The 24,139-nt window shown below is 38.5% G+C and overlaps 1 protein-coding gene across 2 annotated transcripts in view; it reads left to right on the forward strand.

The window, feature by feature from the left end:
* The window catches only part of apaf1 (apoptotic peptidase activating factor 1), a 172,377-nt gene that overhangs the window by 39,752 nt on the left and 108,486 nt on the right, over positions 1–24,139 (forward strand). For both annotated transcript variants that reach the window (XM_048610315.1, XM_048610316.1), the window contains exons 8-16: positions 2,141–2,308; positions 3,043–3,174; positions 6,110–6,223; positions 12,499–12,683; positions 17,987–18,113; positions 18,743–18,868; positions 19,031–19,162; positions 20,237–20,362; positions 23,007–23,183. In XM_048610315.1, the coding sequence (XP_048466272.1) occupies positions 2,141–2,308; positions 3,043–3,174; positions 6,110–6,223; positions 12,499–12,683; positions 17,987–18,113; positions 18,743–18,868; positions 19,031–19,162; positions 20,237–20,362; positions 23,007–23,183 (1,287 nt within the window). The remainder of the gene's footprint in view (positions 1–2,140; positions 2,309–3,042; positions 3,175–6,109; positions 6,224–12,498; positions 12,684–17,986; positions 18,114–18,742; positions 18,869–19,030; positions 19,163–20,236; positions 20,363–23,006; positions 23,184–24,139) is intronic.

Below are 24,139 nucleotides of genomic sequence, written 5' to 3' on the forward strand. Positions count from 1 at the left end.
ATCCCCTCCTCCCACCTCAAGCCGCACCCCCATTTCCTACCTACTAACCTCATCCCGCCCCCTTGACCTGTCCTATGCCCACCCTAACTCCCCACCTACACTCACCTTTACTGGCTCCATCCCCGCCTCTTTGACCTGTCTGTTTCCTCTCCACCTATCTTCTCCTCTATTCATCTTCTATCCGCCTCCCCCTCTCTCCCTATTTATTTCAGAACCCCCTTCCCCTCCCCCATTTCTGAAGAAGGGTCTAGACCCGAAATGTCAGCCTTCCTGCTCCTCTGATGCTGCTTGGCCTGCTGTGTTCATCCAGCTCTACACCTTGTTATCTCAGATTCTCCAGCATCTGCAGTTCCTACTATCAGATGAAGTGAGTGTCACTGTCTTTGACATTTAGGCTGCATTAGACTGAGCCTGGTGTTAAGGAGCAACAGCAAAGCAAGAGTCAATGGTAAATCGATTGGTTGGAGTGATACCTAGCATAAATGATGGTTGTGCCTTGTTGGAGGTCAGTCATTTCAATTTCAGGACATCATTGCAGGGTAATGTTCTAGGTCCAACCATCTTGAGTTGCTTCATAAGTGACCGTCCCTCCATTCAGTCACCAGAAGGGGCTGATGTTCACTGACTGTTGCACAATGTTCAGCAAATTAATAAGCCCTTACATTCAAAGGCTGCAAGATCTGGACAGTATGAAGGCTTAGACTGACAAGTGACAAATAACATGCATGCCATACAAGTGCCAGGTAATAACCACCTCCATGATCTATCACCCCCTTGACATTCAATGGCATTACCATTGATGAATTCCCGCCCCCACTATCACCAACCTGGGGATTGTTATTACCTAAAAAGTGAATAAATAAGTTATATTTTGATATTAAAAAATACCAAGAAGTGAACTGAACTAATCATACAAATACTCTCACTACAAGAGAAGGTCAGAGACTCTGAATTCTACAACAAGTAATTCACCACTGGACTCCCCAAAGTCCATACATCATCTATAAAGCATAAGTCAGGAGTGTGATTGAATACTCTTCACTTGGTTGGATGGGTGCAGTTCCAACTTACAAAAAGCCTGAGAGCATCAAAGCAGCCTGATTAATTCGTACCACATCCACAAATGTTCACCCAATCCACCACTAATTTACAGTAGCAGCAGTGTGTATCATTTATAAAATGCACTGCAGAAATTCACCAAGGCTCCTTTCACAGCACCTTCCAAATCAAGAAGAAATAGTATCTAGAAGGCTAAGAGCAGCAGATACATGGTGACTATCGTGAGTTGGTGATATGTCACCTTTTTTTCATCAGTGCTGGGTCAAAAATCCTTGAATGCCCTCCCTAACAGCACTATAGGTGTACCTACTGTAGTTGATCAAGAAAGCAGCTCACCACCTCCTTCTCAAGGGAAATGGGAGATGGGCAGCAGCGCTGACCGAGCCAGTGAACCTTATCTCCTGTGAATGAATAAAAAAAAGCATACAGATCTATTCATCAATATTGAAAGTGACCATTCTTTGAACCTGAATCAGCTTTGCCATTGCTAATGGGTTGATCAACTCTTTAGCACTTTGGATAACCTTGGGCCTTGACCATGTCCTCTCATTGAACCAGGTATCCCCAATTCTTCAAACTCAAGGCCGCAAAAATTGCTAAATATGGAGCCAATAAAATAGTAACAACAAATCCCATTCACCCATCACTTCTGTGCTCACCAACCTACATTAACTCCCAGTTAAGCAACTTGTTGATTTTTAAAACTCTCATTTTTTTTCAAATTCCTGATCTCTCTGTACTTCTCTATTCTATTCCAGCATTCAGAGGCATCTGCTCTGTTCCAATTCTAGGTGCTTAACTTTCCTGATCTTGATGGCTACACTAATAACTGCAGCCTTCAAATGCCAAGGCCCCATGGTCTGGAATTCCCTTCCTAAAGTTCTCCACTTCTGTCTCTTTTGAGATATTCTCTTGGCCTAATATTTTTCTGAGTAGCTTGGTTTGGTATTTTGTTTGATAATGCCCATATGACATGGTTTGCAATGTTTTACTATATTAAAGACAATGTAAAGTACAGATTTTTGTTGTTCCTGTGGTAATTCCATATACTATATGACTGTGAATTTTTATGTCGGAACAGGTTCTGAGTATTCTTTGGGCGTTAGAAACAGAAGAAGTGGAAGACATCTTACAAGTATTTGTCAACAAGTCTTTATTGTTCTGTGACCGCAATGGGAAATCGTTTCATTATTACCTGCATGATTTACAGTTGGACTTCCTGACTGAGCAGTATCGCAATCAGCTTCCGGTAGATTTGTTTTGTTTTCATGTAATCTTTCCCCTTGATCATGTTCTTGCAGTTTCATTTTATATTTTTGGCTTCTTGGTGGAAGTATAACTTTGAAACTTGGATATCTTCTAGTAAATATATGTTCAGTAATATCAGAATCACATGAGATAATAAGCCTGCTTTGAATATTATATATGCAATTTTACCTGGTGTTGTGAATTTCCAGTTTCCTTTTTGATCAGTTAGGGCCACAATGGCGATGAATTATGATCTCTGGCTGATATGGGTGCAAAAGTGGTGGTCAAGTTCTGCCTCCCACTGGAGCTAACTTGGAGTCCAGAGCATTACTGGTTTCAGTCTCACTTCAATGTTGCCTCGCTTGCAGGTCATTGATTGCAAGTAGGTCCTGGAGATGATTGTAAGTGAGCAAGGGTGATGCTGTGGAGTTGGTTTTATGTTCCCCTGTTCCTGCTCCATCTGGATGCACAAAATTGAAAAAAAAATAATCTGGAACCTGTTAAGTACTGTGGTTAAATTGTTCAGTATCTGAAAGCAAAAGATGGAGCATGTGTGGTGCATTTGCAATTGCAATTGTGGCCCACAGCTGTAGAACACCTATTTGTAAATTTAAGCAGAGACCTCTGAAAAATAGGTGGCTATGATGCTGATATATTTGCAGACATTATTGCAATTTATTACAATATTTTGAAATTATTTGTGTTAGTTTCAGTTCATATTTGCTTTTCTCTCAGGACTTGCATGCAAAAATGGTTCAGCAATATCAAAAGACATATAAAGGACAGTTTCCAACACCTTCCGATGAGGATTGTATGTATTGGTATAGTTTTCTACCAACCCATATGGCTGAAGCGAATATGGACAAGGTTAGTGCAGACGTTACGTTACCTTGATTTGAAATCTGCTTTAAAACAAAAGTCAGAATCGACTTTTGTTCCATTTTGAGACTTGCATAAGTAACAATATATAGTCCTTAGAAAATAGTTATACAGTCCACCATGATTAGAAATGGTTGGTAGAGGAAGCTATCAAATGACCACTTGCTCCATTTATAATGGAGGTCTCTCTGAATTGAATTGATATTCTTACTGTAAAATGGCTTATGTAATTTAAAATACCAATTGTTATTACTTTGTATACCATTTCGTTTTTCTGTACTTGTACCATCTGCTGTTTCTTCAGAGGTATTCTATATATTACCTCCAAACAACATTTTGCAGTTTTGCAGAACTCTTTACACAGTGACATATCCCAAGGCATTTCACAGGAATTGTATCAAACAAAATTCAGCCTCGTGAGCCTGCTACACCATTCAGTAGGATCATGGATGATCCAGTGTTCCTCACATCCACTTTCCTGTGTTTTGCCTGTAAACTTTGATCCCCTTACTGATCAAGAATCTATTTATCTCAGCCTTAAATATACACAAGTACTCTGACCCAGAGATCCGTGTGGCAAGGAGTTCCAAAGTTTCTCAACCCTCTGAGAGAAGAAATTCCTTCTTACTTTTGTCTTAAATTGGGGCCCCTTTATTCTGAAGCTATGCCTTCTGGCCCTAGACTGTCCCATGAGTGGAAACGTCCTCTCAGCATTTACCCTGTGAAGCCCTTTAAGAATCCGGTATGTTTCAATGGGATCACCTTTCATTCTTCTAAATTCCAATAAGTAGAGTCCCAACCTGTTTAATCTTTGCTCATAAGACAATCCCTCCATAACAGGGATCAACCTAGTGAACTTTCTGTGAACTGTGTCCAGTGAAACAAGTATCTTTGCTTAAATAAGGGGACCAAAACTACTCTCAATTCTTCAGATGTGGTCTTACCAGCTTGGGAAGCCTTAATGCGCAGCTGCAGTAAGGCTTCCCTAGCCTTCCTGGAATACTGCATACAGTTTTGGTTTCCTTATTTGAGAAAGGATGTAATTGCATTGGAGGCAGTTCAGAGAAGGCTCACTAGATTAATTCCAGAGATGTAAGGCTTGATTTATGAAGAGAGATTAAGCGTCTTATGCTAATCCTTCCTAGAATCTAGAGTCATATAGCACAGATGAGAGGAGATCTGAATGAGATATGTAAGATGCTAAAAGGGATTGACAAAGTAAATGTAGAGTAGATGTTTTCTGTTATGGGGCAATCTAGAACAAGAGGTCATAGTTTTAGGCTTTGGGATGGCAGATCTAAAATTCAGATGAGAAGGAATTACTTCTGTCAAAGAGTCGTGAATGTGTGGAATTCACTACCCCAAGTATGGTGAACGCTGGGATACTGAATGCATATTTTAAAAATCTGTCTAAGTATTACGGGGAGTGGGCAGAAAAGTTGAGTTGAGGCTGAGATGAGATCAGACATGATTGCATTAAATGGCAGAGCAGGCTCGAGGGGCTGAATTACCTACACCTGCTCCTAGTTCTTATGTTCTTATGAAAGAGAAGTTTTCAGCTAGTTTGCTTTGTCGTTGTCCATTTACAAGATGGCAACCATTTTATTAAAACAGGAAGTTGGAATGCTGTTCAATTACATCTGAGACTTATGTATAACTATTTATTAGCAACAAGTTCTACAATATGTGAACTTGATCACACCAGTGCATATTTTGGTATGGATCTGTAATTGAAATAAAGGTTGTAGGTACTGAAGTGTTGTTCTTTGCCATGAAGGTACTTATTGATAACTGGAATCGAAATCTTCCAATTGTCATGGTCAGTGACTATGTTTTCCTGTAGAGACACAATCAGATGATAAAGTTTTGTTAAGTGATTCTTGCCTATTCCTAGCAACCCAAATAAGAGGGTACCTAATTTAACCTCCGCCGCCATCTTTAATACAGTGAAATTCTCTATATGATTGACATTTTAAGTTCAGTTTCCTAATGGAAAAATCTATCTGTACGCTTCTAATAGAGATGGTAATGAACATCACATCAAAAGATAAATTTTACATGAAAATTTTGCGTTAGAAATTGAGTTGGTATTTCAAATAAGCTGGTATATTAAAATGTTCTCATTTTATAGATTAATAAATTTGGTGTTAGGACCTCAGTAATATAATTTTTTCACTAGAAAGGTTAAATCTATAGTTGTTTTTATGTGAACGTTTCAATTTTCCCTATAACTATTAAAATGTAATGAATGCAGATGAGCCCTTCTAGTTTTTCCATAATGCACTGTAGTAATTATAAATTAATCAATTAAAATATCATGCTGATAGTTATTGAAATAGAACAAGCTGAAAAACCTTATTCGACGGATGTGTACTCGCAAGTCAATCTCATTAACTAGAATATTAAAATCATGCATTTTGTTAGGGCAATTTTACATGGTCTTTAATTGTATATAATGTAATCTAGATATTTGATTGAGGTATTGTCCTTTTATTCCCTTCCCGAAGTTTCATTCTGTCGCAAAAATAGTGATCTAACTTATTCCTTCTACTGACGTTTAGCGTGCTGTGGACTATGCTATGTTTTGACAAAAGTCTGTGATATTTTGAGATTGTCTAACTGTCAATAAACTCCGGTTCTACCTCACAAAAGGTGGAGTGCTATATGCAAGGCACTCCGTTTAACTTCCCAGCATCAATTAATCTCTTGCATTTTGGTTGAGCAGTTTTAAATACAACCAGCAGTTTAAATTCTAGTTCCATGCTCTTTTTGGTCAATCTAAATATTTTCACTTGCAATTTGTGCTTAATAGGTTATCTTCTTGGGAACTAATGATGCTTTTGGTCTCTAGAGCTTGGATTCTATTTTACCTTTCTCGTTTATCACAAATAAGCATACTGAATTTTATAAATGTTTTTCACAGGAACTCTACTCCCTCATGTTTTCAGTGGATTGGATGAAGGCCAAAACTGAACTGATGGGCCCAGCCCAGCTGATAAATGACTTTGTGGAATATAGGCACATACTGGATAAAGAGGTATGTTTCACAGTGACTTGAAAGAATCTCTCTTAAAACTGACAGAAGTATCTGGAGACAGTCACTCAGTTACTACTTGGTAAAACAGGGATACAGAAACCCTTTGGAAGCTAGGCATAACTGAGGACTATTTGTAAGAGGAGTGTAATTCTGTGGAAAGTGTGATTGGTGATAGTATACAAATGGGAATACACTTTCTACAGTTTAATTTGCATGCAGAAAGGAAATAGTGTTTAGCCAATATTGTTTTTTAACTATTGTTTACACTAAATGTTTAAAACATGGAATCTTGCAACTTACCATGCAGAAATTCAAAATTTTAATGCCTCTATAGAAATCATAACACTGCATTTCCCAACATTACAGTAGTGACAAGATTTCAAAAGTACTTCTCTGGCTGTGAAGAGCTTTGGAAAGTTTTGAGGGCATAGAAGACAAGATATAAATGCAAGTTGTTTCTTAATAAAAACACTTTAAAGGTTACAGAGAAAAAAAATGCAATTAGATTACACCTGTGAGAAACCTAACAATAGCACAGACATCAAGGCTCCTTTTGGATCAACATTGCTATGAGAGAGACTCTGTTTAGTATTTTAAGGAGTTTCACAAGTACATGAGGTGCATCTGTAAGCTTGTAGTGAATAAAACATTTTCTAATATTCAAAAGAAAAGAGTGAGAATAAATGAGGGAAGTTGGAATAGTACCCAGCGGACTTTTCAGAGACCTGATGTTGACCTGCTGGTGTTCGCACTATTCATATAACTCAAATGATTTTTATAATAAATAAAATTGGTGAGACAACATGTGGTGACAAGGGGGCAAATTAAAGGAAGACTGATTAAAATTAAGGCAGATGTGGACGAATCAGACTATGAATCTGAGACAGATCAACTTCAATGATGATATGGATCTAGAATTAGGTATATGAAGACATGCAGCAAGTTGTATATTGGCAGTGATGGAAAATAAGCTTAACATGTTAAATGACTTCACTGAAAGACACCAATTAATTTGCAGCAATAATATGCACCTTGTAATTCATAGTCCCAGTCGCATCTGTTATTCTGTTTTAGTTTCAATAGCTTTGATATGCTAAGTGTCATGATCTTAGCTGATGTTACTACTGAACAAGTGACACTAATAGCACGGGTTCAATTCCTGTAACAGGTGAGGTTATCATGAAGGTCCCTCTTTCTCAACCCCTCCCCTCACCTGAGGCATAGTGACCCTCAAGTTAAAGGAGGATAGTGCCATCCACCTGGATGGTAGAGGGCATACATTGCTGGAAAATGATGTGGTCTACCATGCCAGAGTCTGTAGTTGGATCGGACGCATTGTTTACCGTGGTTACTATCAAATTACATGTTATTTGAGACATGATGAGGTCTGTCTAAGTGTTGTAGCTGGAACAAAATTCTAACTGGATGGGTTCAAACATCGAGTTATTGGGTCCCTAAGATCTCAGTAGTTTTGCAATCTTCCCTTTCATCACTGAAATGTACAGAAGCCAAGTGTACAGCAGGAAATTCAGTGAAACTTTTGTAGTTTCAAAATTGTGAACTGGGACTTCACGCTGCTCAATTCCAGCCTGATGAAATTAATTAACTAAAGCGCTCGCAGCCACAGTGAAGCTCATTTCTATAGGCAATGTTCAGTTTTCATTAGCTTTGATTCTTCATGTGCCTAGGCTGCTGCTGTTTTCCAAGCCTGGAAGAACTATTATCAGTGTTGTTCTTAAATTGACCGACGTGAGCAGTAGTACTCAGCTATATTGCTGTCTTAAAAAAATGCGAAGCATGTGCAATTAAAGTGTTGTGCTTCCTAGGTTGCTGTCCACACTGGGAATGTCATGGTTATATCATATACTGAGGTTCAAATTGCACAGAACCTGGCAAGCATACCTCCTTAAAACTTCTACAAGATCCTGATTAACTGATTACTATTCGTACTGATATTTGCGGGATTTTTGAATTACACAAAATGGTTGTTGTATTTGCATACCTATATGGTCCATTATATGTGAAGCATTTTGAAGTTCTGTATACAAACGTGACTCATCAGGTAGCCAAAACTTTAAATGGAGTCTTCAGTCCCAGGTTTGGTCGCTGCATTCCCGATGAATAGAATTTACACATATTGAATATTTTGCATTTCTTTATGTCAGTGTGAAGTCTTGAAAATTGAAGCACATGTGTGCATTGTAAAATCATTCCTCATTTTTACTGTAGGCTGTTCGTAGCACAAGGGCATTGATATATTGGTCTCCAGTGTGTTTGCATAGAGAATTGTAGACATTAAGCATTCACTAAGTCAGAATGCCTCGTAAAGTTTCTACTGAATTTGATGAACATCCTCCTATCATTCTGGTTTTTAAACTGCATCCATTGGAAACTCTGTTCAAAACCAGAGCAGCACGGTGCCTTATGGGTTAGCACTGCTGTTTGGGCGACTGTCTGTGTGGACTTTGCACGTTCTTTCCATGTCTGCATGGGTTTCTACTGGGCGCTCCCTCAGTGGGTTTTCTCTCATAGGCCATGGTAAATTGCCCCGTAGTGTGCAGGGATATGCAAGCTAGGTGGATTAGCCATGGTAAATGTGGGATTCAGGTCTGGGTGCGTTGCTGCTTGGAGGTTGGTGCAGACTTGCGGGGCTGGATAGCTTCTGTTTGCACTGTAGGGATTCTGTCATTTTATTGAGACATTAAATTGACACTAAACTGGATAACAAAAGAAAAGTCTTGTTTGTGTCATATTTAGCACTTCATTTAAATAACATGTTGACTGGGAACCTGAGCTTTTATTTTATTTAAATACTTAACGAAATGGTCCTAGCAAAAAATGGCCCTTTTACTTGTGGTTGCTGTCCTTGACTGTGTTCCTGAGCATAAGTACTACTGATTTACGTGAGTTATGGCAAAATGAGTAAGTCTTCTCAGAGCAGCCCCTATGCTTGTCAGTAATAAATACCATTTCACATGGAGATATGGGACAGAGGGTTTATTATGAGGTGACTGCACCTCACATTGCCCTCCTTTGTGGAGAGAGAGATGAAAGAATTTACATGGACCTGAAAATAATGGTGCTTTGAGAATTGGAGGCCAGTTGTGCGTGTATGGTGGTCAGACGATGCAGATTTGCTGCAGATGGTGATTTTCTGTTCTCTTGTTAATCTTTCCTTTCCTCAAGCGTGACTTGCATCTTGATCCCAGAGCCCTTTCTGGTTAAAAAAAAAAGTGCACCGAATGGAGCTATGTCTGTGTGTGGAGTGGAAATAAATCCCAGCATCAGGATATGTACAGGATTCTACAAGTTATTACTGAAGTTCGTGGAAATGATTCTGCTGTTGTGAGAGGTTAACAGCTGAGGCCTAGGAGTGTAAGAACAGGAGCCAGGAATATTTGCTTTGGAAACATTTGGATGAGAGATTTAAGGAGAATACATCAGTCAATTTTTTTGTAATAAATGGCTGATATGACTTGCAGTTAGTAAATGTCTCCAGTAATTCAAAACTGGCTAGCGACCAAGGGATACTAATCGCAACAGTTGCCTGAAGGTACAGATTGTGGTTAAATTTATAGTTGCTTCAGGATGATATGATGCATTTGAATTTCCGTTGCTCACAAATGAAGAGTAAGCCTTGGGTCCCAACAGAAATTAAGTTGTATAATATATTGATAACAAATATGGAATTGTTGTAATAATCTCTTTTTCTAATTAGATTTGTCAGACTTATCTACCATTTCCCAAATTGTCTGACATATTTGTATCAGTTGTGCAGTAACGAGAGAGAACAGTTGACAAATTTCTTATCAGTGAACAGACCCCCTCGGGCTATGTTATAATGAAATGTGCCCTTGTACAGTGATAAAATTAAACATATATATCAAAACATAGTGCAGTAATTATATGAATATTTGATAAAAAATGACAAAGTAATGTTAGGCTGCTAAGTATTTCATCATGTGAATCATGGTTCTGAATATGTTAAACTGCAATAAGTAGAAGTATGCTTACGATTCACATTCACTTCCTCCATCACCACATAGTGGCAGAATTGTATACCATCTACAACGTGGAAAGGCAGCAACTCGGGAAAGCTCCTTTGACAATACCTTTCAAACCCACAAGCTCAAGCACCTGGAAGGACAAGGACAATAATGGATGGTTTGAGATATAAAAGCAGACTGGATAGGCTGGGACTTCTTTCCCCGGAGCATACGAGGTTGAGGGTGACCTTATTGAGGTTTACAAAATCGTAAGGGGCAAAGCTAAGATGAATGACAAGGGTCTTTTCCCTAGGGAGGGGGAATTTGAAACTAGGCGTATATTTTTAAGGTGAGAGGAGAAAGATTTAAAATGACATGAGGGGCAACTTTTTTGCAAAGAGAGTGGTTCGTGTGTGGAATGAACCGTTGGAGAAAGTGGTGGATATGGGTATAGTTACAACATTTAAAAGACATTTGGATAAGTTCATGAATAGGAAAGGTTTGGAGGGAACTGGGCTAAATGCAGCAGGTATTTTAGTTTGGGAATATGGTCGGCGTGGACTGGTTGGACTGAAGGGTCTGTTTCCATGCTGTATGATTTTATGACTCTGTAACCTGCAAATTTCCCCCTATGCTATACACCTGATCCAGATATATATCATTCCTTCATTGGCATTGACTCAAAACTCTGGAACTACATCCCTAATAGCACTATGGATGTAAAATACTTTGGCTTGAAATTGAATACTACATTACACAGTGGTGAGATTTAAGTTATTTATTAGATTGTAATGTCCAAGATATCTGTATTTACTTTTCGTACAAGTGAATCCTATTTTTACGAATTACTTTCACTTATATATGTAATGGTTGTGCATATAGCCGGATGGTCTTCCTGTGTTTGAAATGATAATTAGATCAGACGATCAATGTTTTGAGTTTACTTTTTCAGTTGTCTTGCCATTGACAAACATACGAAGAGACATCTGTATTCCATTTTACCTCTGTGTAATATAATTGGGTGTAGATACTGGTCAGATGCTGCTACGAATCAGGGTTACCAAGGGAACATCATTACAGCCTGATACCAACAATAATTGAATCTAAGGCAGAGAATATAACTGCTTGCAATATGTTGAAAAGAAAGATATGAAAATAATTCTTTGTCTATATTTGATTGGTGCTGAGAAATGTGGCTATTTTTGTTCATAGGCTATTCCTCTTTGCATAGGAGTAGATTGCTTTGGGTAACATCAATGAAATCAGGTAGAAACGACGGCTGCAATTTAGAATTAAAACTGGAATTAGAATTTGATTTTATTGTCACGTACTGAAGTATAGGGATACAGGAGTACAGTGAAAAGTGTACAATGTCGCCTTCCTGGTGCTTTCTTAGGTACAAGATACATACATAAAAAATATTAGGTACAAAGTACCTCGGTGAAAAATCTTGGGTACAAAGTAGAAAGATGAGGAAAAATAGTTAAATGTAGTCACTAGGGTCTGCCAGTGTCACTTAAGGTTGAATGAATAAGATAGAGATGTTTCTTTCATTGGAAATGTTTTTCTGTTAACTTTTCAATTATTTAAAAAGTCTTAAATTTCTCTTCATGTTCTTTGCTTGAAACATTATATATTTTAAACATTAACAGTCACCATTTTTTTCCAATTGTAATGATTTCAGCAAAAACTGACATGTTTGCAAACACAGCCAATTTATTCCTGATCATAGACAATAAAAAATTAAATTTCTGGATAAAACTGAAATTGCTGGAAAATCTCAGCAGGTCTGGCAGCATCTACAGAGAGAAATCAAAGTAAATATTTTGGGATCAGCGAGCCTTCTTCAGAATTGAAGAATTTGCTAAATTCTGGGATGCTAAATTCTTGTCCTGTATTTTTAAAGTTAACTATCAGACTGTACAAGGCGACAATGTTGGACAGCAAATGAACATAGTGAAGGAGGTAACTGAAGGGGTGCAAACCAAGAAGGAGAAAGGGTTTAAAAAACTTGTAATTGAAAATGAGAGACTCCTGCAAACAACTGAGAAGGAAAGTAAAAAAATGTGCTGGTGAATGCTGACAGTTTTACTGTTGTTTCTATTGCAAAATTCAAACCAATAAGATGACCATATTTTGATATGTAATTGCTATTTTCTTCTTGATTTGAGATTTAAGGTTTACAATGCAGTGCATTTTAACACTTCTTCATTTCAGAAATCATGATGTTTTATTTTTTTTAATATAAATTTTAAAAAGGTAAAAATTGATATCCCGTTTCCTTTACAGAACAGTACAGTGCGGGAAAATTTTCAAGAATTCTTGTCTTTGAAAGGCCATCTTCTTGTGCAGAAACCCTTTCCAGATATTGTGCAATTGGGCCTTTGTCAGCCTGATTTCTCTGAAGTGTATCGGCAGGCAAAACTGCAGGCTGTGGAACGAGCCAAAAAAGGGGCTGTATACCTGGATTGGATGTTAGTATGCAAAGATGGTATAATGTAAACTGAAGCTTAATTGAGTAAATATAATCATTGATATCCTTAATTTTGTCTTTGTTGTGCCATTGTTCCAACTATACAAATAACTACTTCTGTACCACCAAATATTATTAGTTTATTACCTATATTCTAACAGAAATTGAACTCAGTTGCATTCAGAACTTAATTTCCATGTTTTCTGCTCTTATATGGCCTATATACTCGAAACTTCAATTCCATCCTGGTTTATTTATCTAATATTGATATCTATCCATCTTGAGTTATTCCTGTCTTCCTAATGAGAATAACTGTAAATTAGTGTTGTAGCAAAAGGTATTTGCATCACTTGTTTTCCCACTTGAACAGAACGTCAGATAATCTTATCTATGTTCATAGAAAAACCTGTTCAGCATGTAAGTACATGCAGTTTCCTGACCTATCTGAAACTCTCAATATCTCCACACAAGAGATGAAAGTGATGTTTTATTTTACAGATTGAAATGTTGATATTCTGTTTACTGCTTCTGTTATTCTTGTATTCTATTTATTTTAGATGTTACAATTATGAGTCTTATAAGTCTTTAAAGTAAATCAATGTAATTCAAGTAAATTAATTTACTTTAAGATAATTAAAGTTGAGATCTGAAATTGCTAAGGCAGAACTACTTCACCCTTTCATCCACTCCTTATAATGCCTGAAGGAAGCCTTCCACAATAAATTACATGATTTGAACCAAAGTAATGTTGGAATAAATGGTTTGAAACCACAAGTTTTTTTTTTTCCTTTGATTGAAGGGAAGCAATATGCTCCTTAGAGCATAGCAAATTGTTAGTAGTTGAAACAGGGACCAGATCAGCATTTAAGAACAGAGTAGATAGGTGATTGAAGAAAAGGATTTGGGAAAAGAGTAAACGTGAGATTTTACCGAATATGTGGAGGTTAAACACCAACACAGACTGGATGAGGGAAATGGCCTGATTTCTGAGTTGCAATTTTTATGTCTATATATGTATGGATGTGTATAACATGATCATTATTGTTAATCCACACATGTGACCATGAAATCCCTGGTGATTGCAACTTAATTCTGTGCTGCATTCCTATTCTGAGTCTTCTATATTTGGATTTCCACACTGTTCCAGTGAAGTTTGCACAACTTAGGGAACCGTATCTTTTTAACTGAAACTTTCACAGCTTCCTGGAATTAACACTGACTTTAATAATTTAAAGCTTTCACTGTAACTCCAACTTTCACTTTAACTTAAGTGCTGAGACTATCCAGTTGGTTACCTTGATCTCCTTCTATTTTCTTCCTGATATCGTCCACCACCCCTCACAACTCTTCAGCTTTCCTAAAATCACACTTTAGCTTCCCCATTTTCCTCCTTTCCCTTATTCAGTCTTATCATTATAGAATCCCCACAGTGTGGAAACAGGCCATTCAACCCAACCAGTCCACACCGACCCTCCAAAGAGCATCCCACCCAGATCCATCCCCGTAATCCTGCATTTCCTGTGGCTAATGCACCTAACCTACACATCCCTGAACGCTATGGACAATTTAGCATGGCAAATCCACCTAACTTGCACATCTTTGGATGTCTTGTTCATGTAATTCCTCTGTGCTATTGATTTTAAATTCCATCTACAAATGCCTAAGTCCTAACTTATCTCGTATCTAAGATCCTTGTGTATAACCTCCTCCCCACTCCCTTGCTAGTTAAGTCCTGTTCTCATCATTTGTGATAATCTCGGAAACCCTTCCATCCTGCCTTTGTCTCACCTGTCAATTGGAACCACCAGGTCAATGCTTGACTTCTTCACTGATTTTTTCATCAGATTCTCGAATTGCAGTACGTCCTAAACTACTACTGGTTTTGTGCTTTCCAACACTAAATCTCTCTTCCCACTATGCCTTCCTGATGGCCACAGATAGCTTCTCTTCTCCATAATACTCTTCTCCAAATTGATCATGGCTTTTCCCTGTCTAATCTCTTTGAGTTCTCATCTCGAAGTCTGCTTTTCAAACGTGGCCCTTTCCCCTTTGAAGCCAAATTGTTTAGCCCCTTAGAGATGGTGTGATTGTGGATAATGGGAAGAATTGGCCATTAGACTCCTGTCACCAGAAAATCTATTGCCAATTAAATTTGGGGCAGGAAGAGTCGAATGCAGGGATTCTGCTCACCAACAGCAGCGTGTCAATTAGGTTCATTAGCGAGCCCGCCACAATTTTGTGGTGATGCAGCAGTTAGTTTGGGAGCTGCACAGCTTTTCTGCCCCTTCCTACAGCAGCTCAGTAAGCTGCCCACAGAGTCAGGCCTCAGCATTGGGATTAGCAGGACTGTGCTGAAAGCTGTCCCACTGCCCTTGCCTTTGAACCCAATTCCTCCCCTCTTCCGAAACCCCGTCCTCTGTTTACCATCGTCACTCATCTTTGGTTTGGGGTCCCTCTTTAACCATGGGCCGCTCGTGGGTGTGCTACCAGCGATTGGCAGCACTCTTAGCATTGCGGCTGGCACCAAGGAGCTGATGGCATTTGACCAACCAGCTCTCGGTGGGTGAGATTTCCTCCCCCAGATTTCTCAGTTTCAGGGAAGACCCAACAGTGGCTAGTTTGAGGGGTGGCACTTAATTCCATTGTGCCACCCCTATAGAAAAATTGGGGGTTCCCAACACTTCTTGACCTGGTGCCCAAGATTCATGTCAAGCCAATAAATTCAGCCCTGGCCTCCCTATCCCATCACAACTCACCCCAGTGTGTCTCAACCTTTTCTTTTGTGAATCAGATCTTCAAAAGCTTTGACTCCAAACTCTGGGGTTCTGAGTTATTGATTCGATATTTATTTTTCTTGTTTTTATTGTTTTATGTGATGATGAATTTGCCTTCACCATTTATAACTCCTCTAGACCCATTTTCCATATCTTGTTCCATTCCTATCCACTTTTGCCTAGGCCCGAAATGTCAGCCTTTCTGCTCCTGTGATGCTGCTTGGCCTGCTGTGTTCATCCAGCTCTGCACCTTGTTGTCTCGGATTCTCCAGCATCTGCAGTTCCTACTATCTCTGACCCCTTTGACTGAATGTACTTCTTGCACCACCTCCTCCCAGAGTTCCTTGTTTACAGATTCAAGTGCTCAGGAGATCTCACTGTTTGGCCATTCAAAATGGCAGAGAGGATAGCCTGAAAGATGGCTTGGAATTGTACTTTCAGCAGCTGAAAGTAGGGGCTCAGTAGTTGGCACTGCTGCCTCACAGCGCCAGGGGACCTGGGGTTTTATTCCAACCTGGGGCGACTGTCTGTGTGGAGTTTGCACGTTCTCCTCACGTCTTGGGTGAGTTTCCTCAGGGTGCTCCAGTTTCCTCACATAGTCCCAAGATGTGGAGGCTAGGTGAATTGGCCATTGGAAATGTGGTGTTACGGGGATAGGGCAGGAGGATGGATCTGGGTGGGATGCTCTTCGGAAGGTTGGCGTGGACTCAATGGGCTGACTGGCCTGCCTCCACGCTGTAGGGATTCTATGAAAGAAAAAGAATAGCGTTAGCAGCCCGAAGTTGATAGCACCGAAAGCACCAGCAGCCAACGAGATGGTCACATTGGGATGAAGAGGGGTTGATACTCATTCAGAGGATACCATTTCCATTTGACTGGATGCCAATTAGCTTTCTCTTTCACGATGCCCTCTGTTGACATGAGAATTTGACAGTGCACAACTATTGAACGGTGAAGTTGTACCATCAAAGGGAAGCTGAAGAATATTACCATTACCTACAATAGCAGGACAATGGCAACTTGAGATTCTTGTGCAGTATTTTCAAGCTTAGGATGAAGACAGCAGAGTACAGATTCACTTCCTCAAAAATCTCATGCAAGAACTGTGAAGGATCAATGAAAACCTCTTCAGAGATTTCTGACTGTGCAGGAAGATTTGCAGTCAAGACCGTCAAAACTGCATCTGAAGATGCTGCAAATCTTCTGGACAAACGGATGAGATGAGAGGAACTGCTGCAAACTTTGACTGTCTGGGAGGCTGGGAAAAGATGAGCTCTCTAACCTCTCATTTTAAAGAATGTCTGTTGTTCTTATGCTTTAGAGTTGCTGAAGAATTTTCCTGTCTATGCAGAGTTTCATGTTCTTGGGTTGTGAAAGTTCATCTCATCTTGAATGGCCACATGAGTGCTTCTATAGTAACATTGTTGGGCACGTAAACTGACATCTCCATACGAGTAGGTGAAGTATTCTCCTCACTCACATCTGGATATGTATTGCAAGAATCTTGACGAAGGGCAGACGAGGCAAGGACAACAGGACTTTCTTCGCGGAACGATGAACTGCACCGAATAGTTACATGTTGTCAAATTCACCCCCATTGTTGTGTCTCCTAGTTAGAATCTCTGAAAAAGAAAGAGGCTCATTCTCATGGAACATAACTGAAGAAGGATCATAAAGCTGATCAAACTCCTGGAAAACTGACAAAGCTGTTTGCAAAGTGTTATTCGATCTTCTTGCCATGGCACGTCAATAGGCAGAGAAAACAGTGGAAGTCTTCATAAGCTGTGGTTAAAAGTCCCAATTATGTACAATTTAAACACATTTTCAGTCAATTTATCACCACTTACAGAACTCAAAAATGGAACTAAGATTATTCCTCCACTTACAAACATACTCACCACAGAAATACAAATGAAACCTAAGACAATTCTTGGCGCTATCCACTTTAGAATTTAGGTTTCCAAATAATAATATCATGAATCTTTTTCACAAAGCAAATTAATTTGACCCAACAACTGTTGGAGATTCTCTTCTTAACATTAGTAAGATGAACACCTTAGGTTTTCTCCATATTCATACTGGCCAAAATAACAGCTGACTCTTTTCTTTTTTGCACTACATGTATAAATTATGTATTTTATCCATTTTTTTGTGGGATGTGGGCGTCGTTGGCTAGCCAGCATTAACTGCCCATTGCTAGAACTTGCAGTTCTAATCAAAGTATCTTAACATATTTCTCTCTCTTTCTCACTCTCCCGCCTTCTCCAATAGTGCTAGATGACATGCTGAGTATTTCCAGCATTTATATAATTGTGTTTTTGTTTTGGAACTGTCCCTCAGTTGTTGTTCTTTGCCATCCTATTTTCCTTCCTATTTTCCTATGAATGCCGAATCACTTATCTCTTCATCTGAGAGTTTAGTCTGTCTAACCAAATCAGTTATTTAGAACTTTTTACTGTTTAGAAATGGTTAGAACAACATGTTTAAGTCAGTTCTTGGCTATAAGTTAATAAATGCTGTTAAATAACAGGAACAAGAAAGCCTTGCAGAACTTGTCTCGCCTTGTTGTTCGACCTCACAGTGATGCTGTTTTTCACGCCTGTTTTTCTCATGATGGGTTGAAGATAGCTTCTTGTGGAGCAGATAAAACTTTGCAGGTAAATAACAGCCTATAAAATTGTGTTATCTATTTTTACATTATCCTGGTACTGTACTGGAAAGTATAAGAAGCAGAATATTATTCTGCTATTCTTCAATAACTCAATTTTACTAAACATCACGCTACATATTGTTTAGTTCTGAAGAAGGGTCACTGGACCTGAAACATTAATTCTGCTTTCTCTGCCACACCTGCTGAGTTTTTCCAGTAATTTCTGTTTTTGTAAATTATTTTGTTTTGTTTGGTTGGTACTATCTCTTGAAGTTAGTGTTGAATGAAACTACATTTATAGTTATGTGTGACCTAAACCACACTAATCATAAAATCCCCACAGACCAAAATCCACATGCCACTAGCTTTAAATGCAAACTCTTAAAATAAATTATTTTAATTTATAAATATATATAACTTACTTGCCTTGCATCACACTTTTCCTGCATGATAATATTCCCTTTCTACAGTACACTATTTAATACCTTGCTCCGTGCAGGATCCATATTGTCTGAGTATGGTTCTAGGAAAGTGTTTAAGAATATTTGAGTCAATTAAATTTAAAATAAGTGGTTCTGCGATGTGCAAAAAATTACATCTTGTGTTTCAAAATTCTCTCTTCAAATTATGATGTAGGTTTTTAAAAGTGAAACTGGCGAGAAACTTTTGGAACTCACGGGACACGATGATGAAGTTCTATGTTGTGCATTTTCACCAGATGACAAGTTTGTCGCCACATGTTCCTCAGATACAAAAGTTAAGGTATGACACCAGCAGCAGAAGTGAGTGATTTGTTTTCTAAGTTGCGTTTTCATGTCTATAAGCAATTTGCAGTGTGTTCTGTGGAAATATCTTACTTAATAATCCTCCATTAATGGGTTTGCTTTCTCCACCTTACAGCTAATGTAACTTCTTTCTCCTTAGGTTTGGAATTTATTAACTGGGGAGTTGTATCATACGTACCATGAACATAGTGAACAAGTCAACTATTGTTGTTTTTCACATTCACCAAATAAGATTCTGTTGGCAACCTGCTCTAATGATACCTATTTGAAAGTGAGTAAGTTGTCTTTTGAGTTTAGTTTGTTTTATTTGAAGATTTTTAGTTGTTGTAAATGTTAATTCAGATCTTGTGACTTTGCTTATAGTAAATGCGATGATATACTGTTTTGTAATAATGTTTACTTAAAGTGCAATGCATTACAGATTGTTCTGTGCTATGGTGTAACTTGACTGAATCCTTTCGTCTGTAACACTTTGTGCTCATAGTGAGATAATACTTTTCATAAGTAACCAAGTATCTTGTTGACATTAAGCTTGTGCTCTATTCACTGACATATATCTGATAACTTTTCCCTAACATGAAAGCTTCAATATACTTAACTAATCCTAGCCTATTGATAGCTGGCATGCCATGATAAATGATTTTACTATCACTTTATTATAAGCATGTATTTATTTATCTACTAATTGATCTGCAGAATATATTGACCCTCTTTTGTAGGCGTCTGGTTAGTTAAATGTTTTGTAACCTTTAGTCATAACCATTCCCATAAGAATTTTAGAATTGCATGTTTAAAATGCATCATTTCTGTTATTACATTAGTATCTCATTGAATTAACATCACCAGGTAAAACTGCTTCACTCTTTGTGATCTGATGCATGTTAATGAGTCATGCAGTTGGACATTGCAACTTATTTTTGGTGGTGAAATGGCTGGATTCTTACCATCATGCAATGCAGTTGTAGTCTCTCACAGAATCTACAGGAAATGTAAGGCAAATTTAGTTCCTAGCAGTATTGCATGCATTTTTTTACAGTTAATTTTTAGTTTTTGATGAGGGAACTTGTTTCACTAGTTGCTGAGCATGTTCTGGCTGATCGCAGATTTGCCTTGTGAATTTTTAAAGCGTGTTACATTTATGTCTCAAATGTTATTTTAGTAAAAGCAATGTATTGTGTAGTAGTTTTTATGAAGTTCAGCCTGAGTTTTCAAATTCTTGCTGTTAGCTATTTCAGATGAGAAAAAGAATAAATGATGAAATTATTTTAATGCAGTACCACAATAAAAAACTATATTTTTATTCACTTTCAATCTAATCATGTTACTTCTTTTCTGTATTTCACAGACATGGGATCTGAAAGGAACAAACTGTAGGAACACTTTGTTTGGCCACACAGATTATGTTAACCATTGCAGGTTTTCACCTGATGACCAATATTTGGCAAGTTGCTCCAATGATGGGACAGTGAAGGCATGTACCAACTTGGGTGCTTCAATAATCAAAGCTGCATTTTAGACTGTGCATTTGCAGACTTCATTGGGAAAGTGTTCCACTCTTTCAGTTACAACCTTTGAAATAACTGTGTGTAGTGTTCCATTTAAAATGCAAGTGAACCACTTAAAAAGTTTTATGTGCTTTCATCTTTATCCATAAGTCTCAATGGAATACGGATATGCTGATTTCAGATTTGAAATATGATTATGCTTTGCTATGATTACTATGAAGGAAAAAAATGAGCACCGATATCATTAAACAGCATCTTTCCTCAGTAATTATAAAGCTGTGTTATGAAATTCCAGGGCTTCCAGTGAAGGTGTTAACATACAAATAACAATGATGCTGAAGATTGCACCTTAAATGCACTTTGTGTTTACTTCACCAACTCCTTCATTCCTAAACGTAACACCCAGGATTGACTTAACTGTGTGCATTCTTGGCATTAAATTTAACACATAATTCTCCCAACATTCATTGGTGCTGCTGCATTTCAGAGCTTGACTTCCCACGTAGTTTCACTAGGTGGTGCTGTAACAAAGGTTTATTGAAGTATTTTTCCCCTTATATGGGCCAGTTTCTTGTTTCATTTTAAAACTGTGTTCTGCACCTCCCATTCCTGAAACCTTGTGCCCATCTGCTTTCACTTCTAAGTGTTGTTCCACTTCCCACTGTCCTTGGACTTTTGTCTGTGCCTTCATAGTTTACAAGTACGTTATTTATTCTGTCAAAGGATATGGATGTTGCTGGCAAGACCAGCATTTGTTGCTTATTCCTAATTGTTCTTGAGCAAGTGGTGGGGAGGTACCTTCTTGAACCATTGCATTCCTTCAATTCTGTGTACACCTACAGTATTTCTACATTTGAAATTCCAGGAATATGACCCAGTAACAGTCAAGGAATAATGATATACTACCATGTCAGGGTGGTGTGAGACGTTCAGGGAAACGTACTGATGGAGGTATTCCCAAAAAGATAGGAACAGGAGTCGGCCATTCAGCCCCTCAAGCCTGTTCCATCATTCAGTGAGATCATGATTGAGCTGTCGCCTAACTCCATATACCTGCCTTTTGGCCTATATCCCTTAATACCTTTGCTTAACAAAAGTTTACCAATCTTAGATTTAAAATTAACAACTGGTCCTACATCCAGTGCCATTTGTGGAAAAAGAGTTCTAAGCATCTACCCCTTCGTGTTTAGAAGTGCTTCCTAACATCTCTCCTGAATGGTCTGGCCTTAATTCGCACACTATGCCCACTAACTCTGGAACCTCCAACCAGTGCAAAGAGTTATTTTTATCCAGCCTGTCTTTTCCTGTTAATATTTTGAAGGCTTCCATCAGATCACCCCTTAACCTTCTAAATTCTAGAGAGAAACAGGCATAATTTGTGTAATCTCTCTTCATATTTTAACCCATGAAGTCCAAGTATCTCTTGGCCTTGCCTTTCCAGTTGGTGAAGACTTTGGGATTGAAAGGTTCAGTTGAAGAAAGCTTTAGTGAGTTGTTGCAGTACATCCTGTAAGTGGTACACACCGCTGTCCTACTGTCAGTGATATAGGGAGTGAGCATAGAGAAGGTAGTTGAGGTAGTGCCAGTCAAGTGGGCTACTTTGTCCTAGACGACAACCAACTTCTTGACTGTTTTTTGAGCTACACTTATCTAGGCAAGTAGACCAGACTCATTGCTCATAACATGTTAGCTGGCTTTTTTGGCCGTTTCTCCAGGCTGAGCTACAAATCCTTCCAATTCCCTGCTTTGCTAGCCTTTTTTATGCCAGTTTTCTGTCACGGACACAGAAAATGAAAGATGGAGCATTTCCCTGAGGAGGGGACAAAGAAAGTATTGGAAGAAGCCTTTGGACTATTGGTGGAAACTTCAGGGGATGTGGATTCTCAGGGAAATGAATCTGCACATACTAAGTGGGCAAATTAGTGAGGCTTGAAGAAAAAAGATGTGACCATGATGATATGGAATAAAGTGCTATAAGTGTACAAAGCACAGGATGAAAGATGTTGGTTAGAAACTGAAGGCAGGCAAGGAACAGATGGACCAGACGTGGTTGTGTTCATAGTGTACCACTAGAGAATGAATGCAGAGGAAGCAGTTTTTTTTATGTGAGAAGATAAATGGGAAATGCATGGGTTTATGAATTTACATGGAGGAACAGAAATAAGATGGAACCCAAGGATAGTAACAATTCACTAAAGAAGATCATTAATCCAGGTAATATTATTAGCTATTCCTCAGGCAAGAATGATTGTATCCTGTAAATCTGAAGATGGCCATTGAAGCTGATTTAGCAACTTCAGACCTAATGGCACAAAAGGCACGTCCAGCCGTGTATTATAGTTTGGGTACGGGCATGGTCTTATCACCACTCCTGCTTTTCCTCTTCCCTTCGCCATCATTGGGTCTCGAAATGCTGGGATCCTTCCTATAGATTCTGCTTCTGCCTGGTAACAAACAGTTTCAGAATCTCAGTAGGGCTTCTTCAGGTGTAGATCATCCAAGTCTATCAGTTTCAGTCATTCAAAAAGTCTTTGGAAATTGGTGTGTGTTCTGAAATCAACTGCTGTTGTTTTACAGCTGCCATAGCAACACTGCTTTATGTTTTTGCAGCTATGGGACACCTCCTCGGCTAATCAGTGGAAGAGCTTTGACGTACGTGAGCAATTCCAGAAACCAGATGCTGCTGATGGCGATGATGATGAGGAAGAGGTGGAGGTGCTGTTAAAATGCTGCACGTGGTCATCTGATGGCACTCAAATCATGGTAGCTGCAAAAAATGTTATCTTTGTGAGTATTTTCTGAATGAATGACTTGACAATCTAGTGAGTGATCAAATTTGAAGTTCCTCATGACTATATTCGGATTTGCTGCTTAAATAATCAGTTAAAAAGCAAAAATTATTCTTGTAAACTTAAACCAACTTAATGGGTGAATTTGCAATGGATTTCTCAAGATATTGGCCACAGATTTCAATGGATTAGGTTGTGAGACATTATGGTTGTTAGTGTGTGGTGCTCAATGTGTTATGAAGGGAAGTGGAGTCCTTTCTGTTTCTCAGTTTTCACATTAGGCTTCAAAGTATTTGTTTTCTATCGGTTGGTTTCTTTCTCTGTTCCCTCTGGTATTATTCTGTTTCCGAAATACTTCCTACCTGAAAATAGCACTGTTTGGCCTATTTTGCCATAAACCTGCACTTTTAATTTCGTTGCTATGCAGCTCCCACTCTGTTATTGCTTCAGCTATACAATTCAGAAATGAAGAAGTCAACAGAATTCAAAGATTTTGTTTTAATCAGCTTGTTCAGACATTTTATGACTCAACTCTGGAGCAGATCAGATTTGAACCCAGGTAGGGTTCAAAGGGGTAGAGACACTGCCAATGCTCACAAGAATCCTTTGGTTTGGAATCAACATTGCGCAGGTGCTCCTGTGCTTTATCTGACCACAGTTGATCAGTTATACATGGAGTAGGTAAGAGACACTCCTGAGAAACAACTTGAAATATTTCAATAAAAATATTGGGCTCTGCACTATTGTACCCAAGAGATTTTACCCAACAAAGCCTAGATTGTGGATACATGGTCCAATGGTACTTTGGTAGGAGAAATCCTTCTTTTTGCCCCTTTTCATAATACATGGGAGAAGAAATATACCATTCAGCCCATCGAATCTTCTGTGCCATTCAATAGAATCATGGCTGATCTGATAATCCTCAACTCCACTTTCCTACTTTTTCCCATATCG

Source organism: Rhincodon typus, chromosome 22 (genome assembly GCF_021869965.1).
Source record: "Rhincodon typus isolate 14 chromosome 22, sRhiTyp1.1, whole genome shotgun sequence".
Taxonomy (NCBI): domain Eukaryota; kingdom Metazoa; phylum Chordata; class Chondrichthyes; order Orectolobiformes; family Rhincodontidae; genus Rhincodon; species Rhincodon typus.